Source organism: Rhinolophus ferrumequinum, chromosome 15 (genome assembly GCF_004115265.2).
Source record: "Rhinolophus ferrumequinum isolate MPI-CBG mRhiFer1 chromosome 15, mRhiFer1_v1.p, whole genome shotgun sequence".
Classification (NCBI taxonomy): Eukaryota; Metazoa; Chordata; class Mammalia; order Chiroptera; family Rhinolophidae; genus Rhinolophus; species Rhinolophus ferrumequinum.
Window position 1 is genome coordinate 48,439,487 of NC_046298.1, and position 14,322 is coordinate 48,453,808.

The window sequence follows — 14,322 nt, forward strand, 5'->3', positions numbered from 1 at the left end:
GACGAATAAGTGGATGTAAAGATTTAGCTTTTATTTTTAACCTTCAGTGTTACCTTTTTCATTTCGGGGACATTTTATTGAATGTTTCACTATATTTACCTGTTCTAGATGCTTGTTCTCTCTTTCAAGGATGCCAATTATGCATTTGTCCTTCACATCTGTTAGCTTCTCTTTAATTGCTTTAATCTTTCTCATTTCCTCCTGCATTCACTGATTACCATGTCTGTAATTTGATTGTTCAGCCATGTCCCTTCTGGTCCATGCTATTTCCAGTGTATTTGTTGTACATGATTTTTTTTGGTCCTTGTATCAGGTAGCGACTGTTGTGTGACAGATAACCATAATAACCTCAGTGGCATGTATCATGTTTGCAGCTTTGAGCTGCAGATGTGAAGGTTGGCAAGCCGAGGCCCGTGTTTGCCCAGTGCTGTCTGTGACCAGATGGGCAAGAGTGTCTAATGCTGAGATGAAATAGCAAGACTATAGCCACTTCCTCTGATTGGCTCTGATAGTAATAAAGGTGGCAATTGATCTCCGATTCTCAAATCCTAAAGATACCTTTCAGTTTATCCTGAATTTGGGAAGAGGGGTGAAAGTAATTGGTCCCTACAAAATCCCAAGTACAAGTAAATTCCACACCAAAGAAATTAGTCTGCCATCAAACAGAGCTAAGAAGCCAGGATACAGGACGTAGGAGTACAGCTTCGGAATTAACCCAGGTCTGAATCCTGCCTCTGTGAACTCGGCCACAAATTAACCATCTTGGGCGCAGCTTCCTTGTCTGAAAAACGACAATGGTCAGGCCTCGTGGTTGCAAAGGACGCAACCTTAAGCTAAACTGAAAAGCAACTTACTAAAGGGGGTGAGGCAGTCCCTCTCCCAGCCCCACCATCTCGGAGAAGGCTAGAGAGAAGGCTCGGTACTTTGCACTCCAGGAATGCCAACCACCGGCTTATCGGGGGCACACGGACTGGCCTCCACCACCAGTGCAGGCAGAGCCACCAGACCTCTCCCGGCACCTGCTCCTTTCTCTATCACTAGCTCCCCAGTAGGCCGTGCAGCGAGCTCTGATTGGTGGGGCTGAAATCACGTGATGTACATCTGTACAAGATGCTGGGAAAGAACATGGTTTCCGCCTTAGGGCAGGTGGCGTGGACGTCTAATGTGGGGGATTCCTCAAACCGAGGAGAAATCAGAAACGATGGCTGGCCGAGAAATATGGATGTTCCCCCACACCCTCTCGAGAGGCCGGGAAAATGAAAGGAGACAATGGCTCCGGATTTTAGAGAGCAGCACTTTTATTATTCCCAGGTTCTGCCCACTGCCATCCCCTCCAGTGGCTCCCCAGACCTCCTAAGATCGAGCCCCTTCTCACCTCCCCAGGCAACCTCCAGTGGAGCTGACAAAGGTGGCAATGAAGGTGGAGAAACACTTTTATTGTAAGGCAATGTGGACACAGAATGGTGGAATGGCGTGCGAGCATGAAATGGGGTCCAAGGAGCTGGTGCCTTTCTCAGCACCCCTCCTAGAGGCAAAGATGGGCTGGCACATCCCGGCCGGGCACCAACAAGGCCCTGTTCTTCTTTGGGAGAGGGCCTCATGGGTAGGAGGGAGGCAAGAGGCCTGGGGTTCCCACAGAGAGGGGGCTGGAAGCAACCGAGTTTCACCGATCCATGCTGTCATCCGTTGGGCTGGAGAAACAGGTCTGTAGCAGCTTTTCACAGAACTCCAGCTCCTCCTAGATGGGGGTTAGGGGTGGGCAAGAGCCAGAGCCCTGAGGGCACAGGCCAGCCCCTGCCTATAGCACGCCCTGCACCCAGCGGTGGTTCCTCTTCCCTCCCGGAAACCTCCCTGCCCCAGAAGCCTCCCAGGGCTTTCCGACCTCTGCTCAGCTCCATGACTCACTGTTTCTATTCTCACCCAAGTCTGGACTACAGGGTCTCCCAGCCTCCGGTCAGACCCCATTGGTCTGTCATCACATCAGCGCTCTTGGGCTCCTTCTAACTGCCAGATACAGCTGACCCTTACTTATCCCTACTTAAAATCCCTTCCACGAATACAAACCCCAGAAACCAAGAATGAAAGCCTTGATGGATTGGACCACATAAACATAAAAGGTATTTGCATGGCAAAAAGATGCCCAAAACAAAAATGAAAGAAAAACAAGTTGGTGGGAAAAATAATTGCAACTCATCACAAAGGCTAACATAGTTAATACTTAAAGACCTTTCAAAAGTCAACTGCAGAAACCACCACCCAGTAGCTAAATGAGCAAAAGATATGAGTGAGTAATTCACAAAGGAAAAAGATGCACAACTTATGGGAGAAATGCAAATGTAAACTGGATTCACCGATCAGCTTGAAAAAAGGTCAAAAGGTTTGAGGTCATCCTGTCCTGGCCTGGATGTGGGACAGCTGGGCATCCTCGTGGCTGGAGTGTGGATCAGTTCAACCTTTATGGAGAGCAACTTGGCAATAGCTAATAAAATAGCCCTTAACCCTGCAACTTCACCTTTAACCTACTCTAACCGGGCCTTCCCCTTTCTAGAAATTTGTTCCATCGACATACTCACACATGTAAAGTGACATAAGTAAACGGTTACTGTTTTTTAGCAGTGTTGGTAGTAACAAGAGAGTGGAAACAACCTGCCCATCCATCAAAAAGGGGCCGTGACACGAGAGAGGCTCTCCCTACCAGCTATACAAGGAAAGAGGAAAGAGCCTGCACCCAGCACACTCCCGGATGTTATGAAATGGAATGAGGCAAGGAGCAGGACGGGGGCAGGACAGGCTGATGTGGCACAAAGTGGAGAGAGGAGGAGGAAAAGAATTTCCATGCACGTTTGCTTGTTTGTGCACAGATCAGCTCAGGAAGGCCACAGAAACTGCGAGAGGTGGTACTGGATGGCTAGGGTAGGTTGTTTATCATTTATTTGTTGCTTATCTATTTAAGTATCTGTTACTCAGTATCTATATAATTAAGTATCTGATGAGTTATTTTTTATCACTGATTTGTTCTCTAGCTAGTGAGTTTTATTTACCACTATTACTTATCTAATTCAATATCTAATGAGTTATTGATTACGTATGTTACTTATCTATTTAATTATTTAATTGGCTGCTATTTATCATTTACTTGTTATTTATCAATCTAATATTTAATTTTTAAATATTTGAATATGATGTGAATAATTTGGATAATAATTAAATGAATTCATTAAGTTGGAGTTACGTGTTCTCCCTGCCATCCCGGGTACTAACACAGCACGGGGCACATGGGAGGCAGCAGTAATGTTTGCTGAATGGGTGAGGAGAGAAACACATGAATGACATGTAAAGAAAGCACGGAGAATAAAACACAGAGGCTCCGTGGGCAGGGACCCAACAGCGGGTCCCCTTGGCCAATACCTGCCAGCCCTACCTGGTATTCCTCATGCTGCTGCAGCAGCTGGCAGCGGTGGCGGAGGAGCTCTTCCAGGCCCAGCTCTGGCTCCCGGCATTCCCGCACGCCCTGGGGGAAGTCTGTCACCAGGCTGCGGGCACAGGAAAGCAGTCCTTGGACCTCCCTCTGCATAGCGCTCCCACAGGAGCCTGGGCAAGACAGTTCCCCACACCAGGCCTCAGTTCCCCCATCTGTGACATGGACCTCACGCTGTCCCCACCCTACCCCAGGAACTTGTACAAAACAGGGCACTTAGCACAGTGCCTGGCCTGGAGCCGACTCTGCACAGGGGAGGTGCTACCACTTGTTCAGCTGCTCCATCCTGTGATTTCTTTAGGCATTAATCTGCTTGTACTGTGTGTATATGAGGGTGGTGGAAGCGGTTTAAGAAAACCTCTCCCTCCCCTCTCCTCCCTGAGCTGCTGTGTCATTCCCTTACAGGTGAGGAAACTGAGGCACAGAGACAGCTAGAAGCCCCCCCCACACCTCCCAAAAAGGGAAGGCCCAGACTCCTGGGTCCCAGGAAAGAAGAGGCTGGTAGGCCAGAGCCCAGTAGTGCCATCTGGGAGGTAGGGGCGCCCACCACAGGCCGCATTCTCTGTGGCCCCAGCACACCTGCACAGGGCTCCAAGCACGTGCTCGTGGAAAGGGCTGTGTTCTGTCCGGACGAGGGCCACCAGCTGCTGGACCATCCCCATGGAGCACAGGGTACCTGAAGGAAGGGCCTCGTGGGTCAGAGGGGTAGTCCCTGCTCCTCTTCTGTTTACTCACCCTTCCCTTGCCCCACCACCCAACCTCCCTTGGGGACCACTCCAGACCCCCGGCCCAGACGTCCCACCTTTATGTTCCGGGTGGCCAACCAGCAGGTTCTGCAGCAGGAATGCTGACTTAACCTTGAGCTTTTGTACATGCTGCTGCATGGCGCGCATCAACACAGAGAAGCCATCTAGGCGGAGGAACTGCAGCAGCCCAGCCTCCTGCTCCCGGACCAGGCCTGGGGGAGGGGAGAGAGGGCGAGGTCACAGTCACCATCATCACCATCATCACCATCACCACCACCATCGTCATCATCATCATCATCATCATCATCGTCATCACCACTATCACCATCACCACCATCACAATAATCACTACAACCATCACTACCATCATGATCACCATCATCATATCACCATCACCACCATCAATTTTTATGGGGCTGTACTTCACCAGCATTATCTTTTTTCAAATATTTTTAAATTGAGATATAATTAATGTAAGCTATTAGAAGAAAATTCTGCCCCATCCCTCCCTCACCACGCTCTGGCTCTTGGTACCTCTAAAACACCAAGTTCCTCTGTCTGCCCTTTGTGGCCAAGCCACCCCAGGTCTGTCTGTCCATCTGTCTCCCCAGTGTTGGATGTGACTTTCCAAATGCCACCTTCTCCAAGACTCCTTCCCTCACCCTTGCCAGAATTCCTCCCTCCTTCTCATCATCTCCTCCCATCCAAACCCTCCCTTTTGTTCTCCCAGGGCCACCATAATAAATATATATTTGGTCTCTGTCCCTGGTTCCTGACAACAAATTCCTGAAACCTTTGGAATATTCCAGGTAATAGGAACCTCTTTTGTTCTATTGAGGCCACTCTGGGTGGGCTCCTGGATGGGGGCTGATCACCAGAAGGACCAGGCCATGATTAGAAACTTGGACTTTTCAGCCCCACCCACCATCCTCCAGAGAGGGGAGGGGCTGGAAATGGAGTTTATGATCCATCATGCCTACATGAGGAAGCTTCTATAAAATCCCAAAGGTACGGGATTCAGAGCTTCTGGGTCAGTGAACGCGTCCCTGTGCGGGAGGATGATGCAACCCAACTCCACGGGGAAAGAAGCTCCTGTGCTCAGGACACTTCCAGACTTTGCTCTATGCACCTCTTCATTTGGCTGTTCATCTGTGTCCTTGATCATGTCCTTTGTAATAAACCATGAAACGTTAAGTCAGTATTTCCTGGAGTTCTGTGAGCCTTTCTAACAAATTATGGAATCCAAGGAAGGGGGATCATGGCAACCTCCAATTTCTAGCCGGTCACTCAGAAGTATGGGAGGCTCAGACTTGCAATTGGCATCTGAAAAAGGGGCAGTCTCATGGGACTGACCCCTTCACCTGAGGGGTCTGCTCGAACTCCATGTAGTTAGTGTCAGAATAGAATTGCAAAACACCCAGCTACTGTCAAGAGGCTGGAGAATTGATTGTTGTGGAAAATGCCCCACACAACTGGTGTCACAGTGTCGTGAGGAGAGGAAACGGGTTTTCCTCTAACTTTAAACAGGTAAACACAAAGCTGCCCTATGACCCAGCAATCCCACTCCTAGGTATATCTACCCAAGAGAAATCAAAACAAATGTCCACACTGGGGCCAGTCCGGTGGCTCAGGCAGTTGGAGCTCCGTGCTCCCAACTCCGAAGGCTGCCGGTTCGATTCCCACATGGGCCAGTGGGCTCTCAACCACAAGGTTGCCAGTTCTACTCCTGCAAAGGATGGTGGGCTGTGCCCCCTGCAACTAGTAATGGCAACTGGACCTGGAGCTGAGCTGCGCCCTCCACAACTAAGACTGAAAGGACAACTTGAAGCTGAACGGCACCCTCCACAACTAAGATAGAAAGGACAAATAACTTGACTTGGAAAAAAGTCCTGGAAGTACACACTGTTCCCCAATAAAGTCCTGTTCCCCTTCCCCAATAAAATGTCTCTAAAAAAAAAAAAAATGTCCACACAAAACCTTGTCCATATATGTTCACAGCAGCATTATTCACAATAGCCAAAGGGTAGAAACAAGCCTGACGTCCAACTGGTGAATGGATAAAATGTGGTCCGTGCATAAATGGAGTATTACTTGGCCATATAAAAGAAGGAAGCACAGACACATGCTATAAACATGGATGACCCTTGAAAACATGATGATGAGTGAAAAAAGCCAGACATAAAGGCCCATGTCTATGGTCCCATTGATTTAAATGTCCAGAACAGACCACTCTACATTGCCGGGAGCTGGGAGGATGGAGGGATGGGGAAGAACTGCTAATGAGTACAGGCTTTCTTTTGGGGGTGATGAAAGGGTTCTGCTGTTAGAAGGTAGTGATGGTTGTACTAACCTCGTAAATATACTAAAAGTACTAAATCGTACACTTAAAAAGGATGAATTGCATGGCCTATGAATTATATCTCAATAAAACTGTTTGGAAAAAAAGGAAACAGTCAAATGGGGGCCCCTAGCATGGCACACACAGATAGACGGCCCAGCACAGACAGGTCAACATGGCCTTGGCGTGACCTCCACGTGTCCTCACAGGATTGCCCTGGGCTGTCACTTAGGCTCCCTGACTGGCCTCTCCTCTATGTGGTTTCAGTTATCCCTACCTCAGGGGGAGGGTATGAGGGCTGAAACAAGTGAACATCACTCAGGGCGTGGCACAGGGCAAGCGCTCACACAAGCTGACATCATCCCCATCCCCAACCTGGCCCCTGTGGCCCAGGGGGGCAGCATGGTGAGAGCTACTGGTATCTCTAATGGGTGGAGGCTGGGTGCGGCTCAACATCCTACATCCGCAGGATGACCCCCCACAATGAGGAATGTCAACAGGGCTGAGGCTGAGCACCCTGCTGGGCACGAAGCACTTAAACTCCGACAGCTTCCTGTAGCATTAGACTCTGGCCCTGAGGAGCAGGGGGCTGGCCCGCTCAACGGCCTGTTCCCAGGACCCAGCACACAGTCCCCACAGGTACTGGGAAGAAATGAACAAACGAGGCCCTTCTCCTTCTGCCCCCAAGCAGATGCCTGCAGGCCCACCTTGTGCCAGCTCTGGCCCTTGGGGACAGATGCCCCTTCCCGGCAGCCCCCAGGACACTCACAGGAGATGGCGAAGAGGGCCTTGACGCGCACTGAGTCACAGGGGTCCCGGTCGAGCAGCCGCAGCAGCTTGCGCAGGGCACCCAGGCCCAGCACCTGCTCCTGGATGGCTGCCACATTCTGGCTACATGTGCCGATGAGCTGAGCAGCCCGCCACCGTAGCCCAGTGGGCCCCGCCTCTAGGTACCGGCCCACCAGCAGGTGCATGCCTGACAGCTGGCAGAAGTCTGTGCCACAGGGGAAGAGAGAGGCTGGGTGTTATTGGCTGAGCTGTGTCCCCCCAAGAATTCGCACGCTGAAACCCTAACCCTCCCAGGGCCTCAGAACGTGCTGTATTTGGAGATGGGGCCTTTAAATAGGTGATTAAGATGAAACGATGTCATGCAACGGGTCCTAGTTCAATCTGACTGGTGTCCCTATGAGAAGAGGAGATTAAGACACAGACACACACAGAGCGAGGACTACATGAGGACACAGGAGGAGATAGCCATGTGAAAGCCAAGGAGAGAGGCCTCAGAAGCAACCAACCCTGCTGACATCTTAATCTTGGACTCCAGCCTCTAGGACTCTGAGAGGATCGATGTCTGTTGTTTAAACTACCCAGTCTGTGGTCCCTTGTATTGGCAGCCCAGACAGACTAATATACCAGGTGAGGCCAGAAAGGCAGGCTGGCTCCCAGGAGACCTGCTGACAAGTGGTGGCTCTCTCCAGCATCCAACCAGGGGTCCCTCCAAGGCCGGTGTGTCTCAACAATGTTAGCATTTGGGGCGGTTAGGGTCCCAGGCTCCAGCCCACTAAATGCCAGCACTGACCCCTACCCCCAGTCTTCCTAACAATTGGCACATCCCCTGGGGGAAACCACACACTAGACCAGGATTGGCAAATGACAGCCCACCACCTATTTTGTAAATAAAGTGGTACTGGTGAAAAACTGTCACGCAAGAGTCATCAAATGATCGATACTGCATATATGTCCAAAAGCATGGAAAGCAAAGACTCAAACAGACCCTTGTATATGTATGCTCACAGCAGCCTTATTCAGAACAGCCAAAAGAGGACATGACCCAGGTGCCCTTCAACTGCTGAATAGATACACAACATGTGGTCTGTCCACACAACAGAGAATAAAGCTCCAGACAGGCTACAACAGGGGAGGGTCTTTAAAATGTCACTTGGCAAAGGAAGCCAGTCACAGAGGGTCACACAGTCTATGATGCCATTTACACAAAATGTCAAGAGCAGACAAATCCACACCCTCAACGACTACACCACACACCTCCTAATGGAAGTGGTATCTTGTCACCAGCCCAGTCAGACTTTCTATCAGCTCCATAGCATTTAGAATAAGACCTATGATGCCTACCTCAGCCCATGAGACCCTGCAAGCCCAGGGTCACTTCCGACCCCTTGCCCCTCACTCACTCTGTGGTGGCGTGCTGGCCTTACAGCTGTTCCTGCACACACCAGGCACTTTGCCACCTCAGGACCTTTGCACTGGCCATCCTGTCCACCTGCAATGCTTTTTCCACAGCTAATCCCATGATGCACATCTTCATGGCAGGTCTCTGATCAAATGTCCCTCCTCGGAAAGGCCTTCTGTGACCACACCACCCAGAACTGCCTCCACTCTGTTACTCTACAGAGTAATAGTAGATTCCCAACAGGCCAAGGCAAAATGACCAGTTTGGAGGAGTATCAGGGAAGTAGTGGACTGAACCTGCCACCAGGCTGGCTGGCTGTGTGGGGTGAGAGAAGGTACCATCATTGTTCCTGATAGGAAGGGGACCGAGTAGGAAAAGAAAGGACAGTCCCATCTGGGGCCAGTGTCACTGCCAGATCAGAGAGGGAAAGCCTGGAGGCTGGGAGGCCAGGGAGTAGGCCAAGACAAAGGACAAGGGCTGAGCCACAGAGCACATGAGCTGACAAGGTGGCAAGACACACAAGGGAGGACAGGAGACAGAAGGGGCAGGACACTGGCAGCTGGGGGCAGGCCGGGCTATACCTGCAGCGTTGTCCATGTTTTCACACAGGTCAGCTAGCAGCTCCAGGGCCCCCTCACGCTCCTGCTGATCTGAGGCCAGTTCAGCCTCCCCGGCCGAGAGGGGAGTGGGCTGGGACAGCACTTGGATGCAGTTCTTCATCTGCTCCACCTCCTCCCGCTGGCCCCGGCAGGCAGCCGACATGGCCTCCTGCAGCCACTGGCGCCTCTGGGGGGTGAGATGGGATGAGAGGGTGGGGGGGGGGGAGGAAGCAAACTTTATCAATAATTAATTCATGAATAAGTCGTTGATAATAACCGCCAACATCTGAGAGCTGACTGTGCCTTCAATCAACAGATATCTGTTGCACTTCTTTTCTACCAACAGTCTCTTCTAGACACTAGATCTACAAAGAGATAGGTTATAGGGTGGAACACAAAGAGAGAGGGCAGGGCTCCTAGGTTTTTCTGCTGAGCAACTAGAAGGAGATGGGAAAGATAGCAGGAGAAGCAAGTGTGGGGCAGGAGGAGTAGATTAGAGCTCGTTTTTGAACATCTTAAGTTCAAGGGATCTATCATACACCCACAGCAAAGTATTAAATAGGCTGCCTGAAGTTCAGGGAGGAGGTTCAGTCTAGACCTGGGTTTCTTGGCCTTGGCTCTACTGACACTTTGAGCTGGATATTTCCATTACGGGGCTGCGCTGGGCACTGTGGGGTGTTGAGCATGATCCGTGGATTTCTCCCACCAGATGCCAGTAGCACCAGCACCCCAATTTGTGACAACCAAGCATCTCTCCAAACTTTGCCAAACTTCCCTGGTAGATAAAACTGCCCCCTGTAGAGAACCAATGGCCTAGAGATACACATTTGAGAGTTGTCAGGGTAAAGCTGCAATACGACATGAGATCACACAGGAAGAGAGCGTAGATAAGAGTCCTAGTGCCGCCATCGTTAGCAGGCTGGGGGATGAGGAAGAACCAACAGAGAAGATGGGGCGGAACAGCCAGTGAGTAGAATGAAAACCAGCACACTATGTCGTTCAAGAAGCCAAATGAAGAAAGAGATCAAGGAGGGAGCAGTAATCAAATGCTACTATTCGGTCTAATAAGGTGAGAGCTGAGAACTGGCCACTGGAAATTTTTTTGCCAGGCCCTGTGTTCAGTGCTTATATGAGGGCTCTGTCATCATAGTCCTGGATAAATTTGGGCAAGATGCTAATCTTTCTGTGCCTGGTTCCTACATCATTGTCCTAAAGGTTCAAAGACATCACAGATGTAACTGGATTAGTGCAAGGTTTCATATTCAGGCAGACCTCAGAGATACTGCAGGTTTGACGCCAGACCAGTGCAACAGAGAGTATCGCAATAAAATGAGCCATAATCTTTTTGTTGGTGGAGGGTCTTGCTTTCAATTTGTAAATAACGCAACATCCCTGAAGCACACCAAAACAAGGTATGCCTGTAATCACCACTGCCAACTAAATGTCATACATATTACTATTAATCTCCAAAACAACCCTATGAAATATCGCCATTTCACAGACGAGAAAACTGAGACACAGAAAGGTTGTGACTTGCCCAAGATCACACAGCCATCTGCAAAACCTGAAGTCAAACCTAAACAGTCTGTTCTGAGAGCCTGTGCTCTTAATAACACCCTGCTGCCATCAGGAGCACTGCCTAAGTGCCCAGTGCTATGTGGAGCCCTACTTAAACTGGAACCTCAGAATTATCCTAGGACATACCGATATTATTCTTATTATCACCATCAGTTTGCAAATGAAGAACTTGAAGCTCAGAGAGACAAGGGATATACCCAAGGTCACACAGATGGATAATGCAGAATCCAGGTCTGTCTGGCTCTAGAGAGCCCTTGCTTTTCTTTTGATGATAGGGTTATTCTTCCTCCCAGCACTGTGCTGGGACCCAGGAATCTACCCCCTCAGACATTCTTGAGACCTGACCTTCATTCACTCTACAATAACCCCATCTAGCACAAATGCAGTCTACTGTGCCTTCACACCCAGACTCCCTACCTCCAGACAGGAAAATCCCAGCTTCTAGCTCCCCAACCCACGCTTCCCAAGATATACCTGTCCCCACACCCTTCACCCCAGCTTCTTGCGCCCCAACCCTTTACCTCCTCACTCATGGGTTCTGGAGGGGGGTCTGACTCCTCAGAGCCCGCCGTGATGGCCATCTGCAGCAGGCCTTGGAGGTTGCGCGGGTGCGGGGGATTGCCCGAGCCCCCAGCCGAGGAGCCGCCGCTCCCTGACGAGCAACCCTGTGAGGCTGGGGGCAGTGCCAGGGGGAGGCGGCTGCCCCCCGAGCCTTGGTCCGCCATGAGCTGTTCGTGAAGAAGGGAAGAATGTGTTGGGGCCGAGGGTGGTCACCGCTGAAGTAGCTCTGGCGTCCTGGCGGGTCGACTCCTGGGGGGTCTGCGGAGAAGGTGGCGTTTTAGGAGAGCTCGGCGCCCGCCCATGACACCAAACCACTCTGCCCACCATTTAACTACAGTCCCCTTTCCTTCCTTCAAACCAAACGAACCCTTCCCCAAAGTCACAAGCCCCGCCTTCGTCTTTAGCAACAGGACCCACCTACTCTCCCTAGCAACCAAGCAACCCCCCCATCTCCACTACATGCGTCCCCGTTTCTTAGCAACCCCATTGCCCCGTCTCCAGAGCAACTAGACCCCACCTTGGGTCGTCTTATCAACGATTCTTCTTCCTCCTCTCCGAAAAGGAAGCTAGAGAGGGGCGGACCTCACCTCCCCGGGCCTCGAGTCGCCGCAGCTACTAAAGACAGAGTCGTCCGCACCTGATTCTGGTGGGCGCCGCCATCTTAACCGGAAATACGCACCGTCTCACCCGGAAATTTTCGGCGCACCCACCCAATTTCGGGCCGTAGCTGAGGCTGAGGCGCTTGCCCTGTTCTTAGGCCCTTCCCACCGGGTCGGATACACCGTTCGGCCCCGCCCCTCACCTACCGCTCAGCCTACGCCCCACCCTCGTCCCGGGTCCCGTCCCTTAATAAGCCCCGCCTCTTCATCCTCCATGCAAGCTCCACCCCTGCCCTGGTGTACGCCCCGCCCCTTCCAGGTCTGGCTACGCTCTGGCTGGACCCCGCCCACACCCATGTTCTCCTCCTCCTCTAAACACTGTCCCTCCCCCCCATCTCAGGCTCCGCCCCTGTTCTAGGCCTTTCGGTCTTTTCCAGCTAAACCCCATCCCGTGCTGGTGTGCCGGCCACTCCCAGTTAGGCCCCGCCCCCACGATGACCACACCCCGTCTGTGATCACACCGCTTCTTTGGCCTCGCCCCACCCCGGCATTGCGGGTTGTGGGTGTCCCTCACCTGCAGTCTTTTTCCCCTCCATTTGAGCCCCCACCCTGTCTTACTAGAGCCGTGGGTTCTCATCCCTAACATCTGACCTAGGCAGCCTTTCACCCACCCTACCCCTTCTCTTGGCCTCAGTTGCCTCACTCATCAAAGGGAGCTGCCTGTTCTCCATGCTGCCGCTTGAGTTCAGACCCCTCTCATCACTCTCTTCTCCCTCCTGGAATCTTCCCTGTGTCTTGCCAGGTGCAGAGGAGGGGAATTCTTGAAGCAAATGCCTAGGTGAGGTGGTCTGGGAAGCTTGCAGCCTCCAAGCACTAGATTCAAGGCTCAGGGCTGGGAATGTGCCCCTGCGACCTGGTCTGCAGAGGTGTTTGCTGTGGGCTGGGCTTAAGGAAACCCTCCTTCTAGTCTTCTATAAAGGGCTGTCGCCATCCAGAAAAAAGTTGTAGCCAGCTTCAGGAGGGGCCCACAGTCTCAGATATGTTGAGATGTATTGAGCTGCTAGGCCTCGGGTGTGCAAGGGAATATTTTGGGCAGAGATGGGAGTCATGCGTGTGCGTGTGTGCGTGTGTGTGTGGTGTTTGTAGCTCTGTGGAGGATAGCAACCGTCTTCCCCCCAAAATATGACCTAACTGGAAAATAAGCCTTAGCATGATTTTTCAGGACGATATCCCCTGAATATAAGCCCTAATGCGTCTTTTGGAGCAAAAATTAATATAAGAATCCAGTCTTATTTTTGGGGAAACACAATATGAGAGTTCTGGGCCCATAGGTACCCTATTGTATTCGTTTCCTATGTCTGCTAGTAACAAAGTACCAAAAAACATGGTGGCTTAAAACAACACAAATTTATTATCTTAAAGGTCTGGAGGTGAAAAGTCCAAAATAGATTTTGGACTTGTGAGCTTGCATTGGGCTAAAAGCAGGGGTCAGCAGGATTGCATTCCTTCTGAAGGCTCCAGTGGATAATCTGTTTCCTTGCCATTTCCAGCTTTGAGAGGCTGCCTGCATTCCTTAGATTGTGGCCACATCCCTTCTGCTTTAGCTTGTATTGTCCCATCTCCTCTGACGCTGACCCTCCTCTCTCCCTTTCCTAAGGATCCTTGTGATTACATTTAGGACACACCCAGAAAACCAGGATCATCTCCCCATCTCAAGATCCTTAACTCAATCGCATCAGCAAAGCCCCTTTTGCCATATAAGATGACAAATTCACAGGTTCTGGGGATTACGATGTGACGTCTTTGGGGCCCCTTATTCAGCCTACCATAACTACATACACCTATGTATAAGTCTATCCTATCTGTCTATAATATATATTTACATATATAATTACACATAATGCCATATATGTATATGCAACATGTAACTGTATATAACATTATATATATGTGTGTGTGTGTGTGTGTGTGTATGTGTAACATGACAGTGACCTAGATGGTGGTCCTAAGTATCCTACAAAAGCCATAGTCTTTACAGTGACCTATAAGTAGGATAATTACGTGATTTTCCATTTATAGCGAGACACTTGAGAGTGAAAACAGACCCTGTTAATAATTACGGAATACCAGGCATAAGTCAGGACTTCTAAGGCCCCATGAGATCTGCTTCCTCACCTCTTTTCATCTCAGTCGCCACCCCTGCTCCCCTCCAGCCACATTGGCCCCTTCAGTGTT

General features: G+C 50.7%; 1 protein-coding gene across 1 annotated transcript; it reads right to left on the reverse strand.

Moving 5' to 3' along the window:
* Positions 1-1,417: 1,417 nt before the first annotated feature.
* On the reverse strand, positions 1,418-11,866 carry HSPBP1 (HSPA (Hsp70) binding protein 1). Its single transcript, XM_033129110.1, is given in 9 exon segments — positions 1,418-1,738; positions 3,422-3,533; positions 4,058-4,154; positions 4,281-4,436; positions 7,332-7,556; positions 9,332-9,536; positions 11,449-11,684; positions 11,687-11,735; positions 11,737-11,866. Coding segments are annotated over 9 exon segments (1,209 nt in total). The 5' UTR covers positions 11,791-11,866; the 3' UTR covers positions 1,418-1,663.
* Between the last annotated feature and the right edge of the window lie 2,456 nt (positions 11,867-14,322).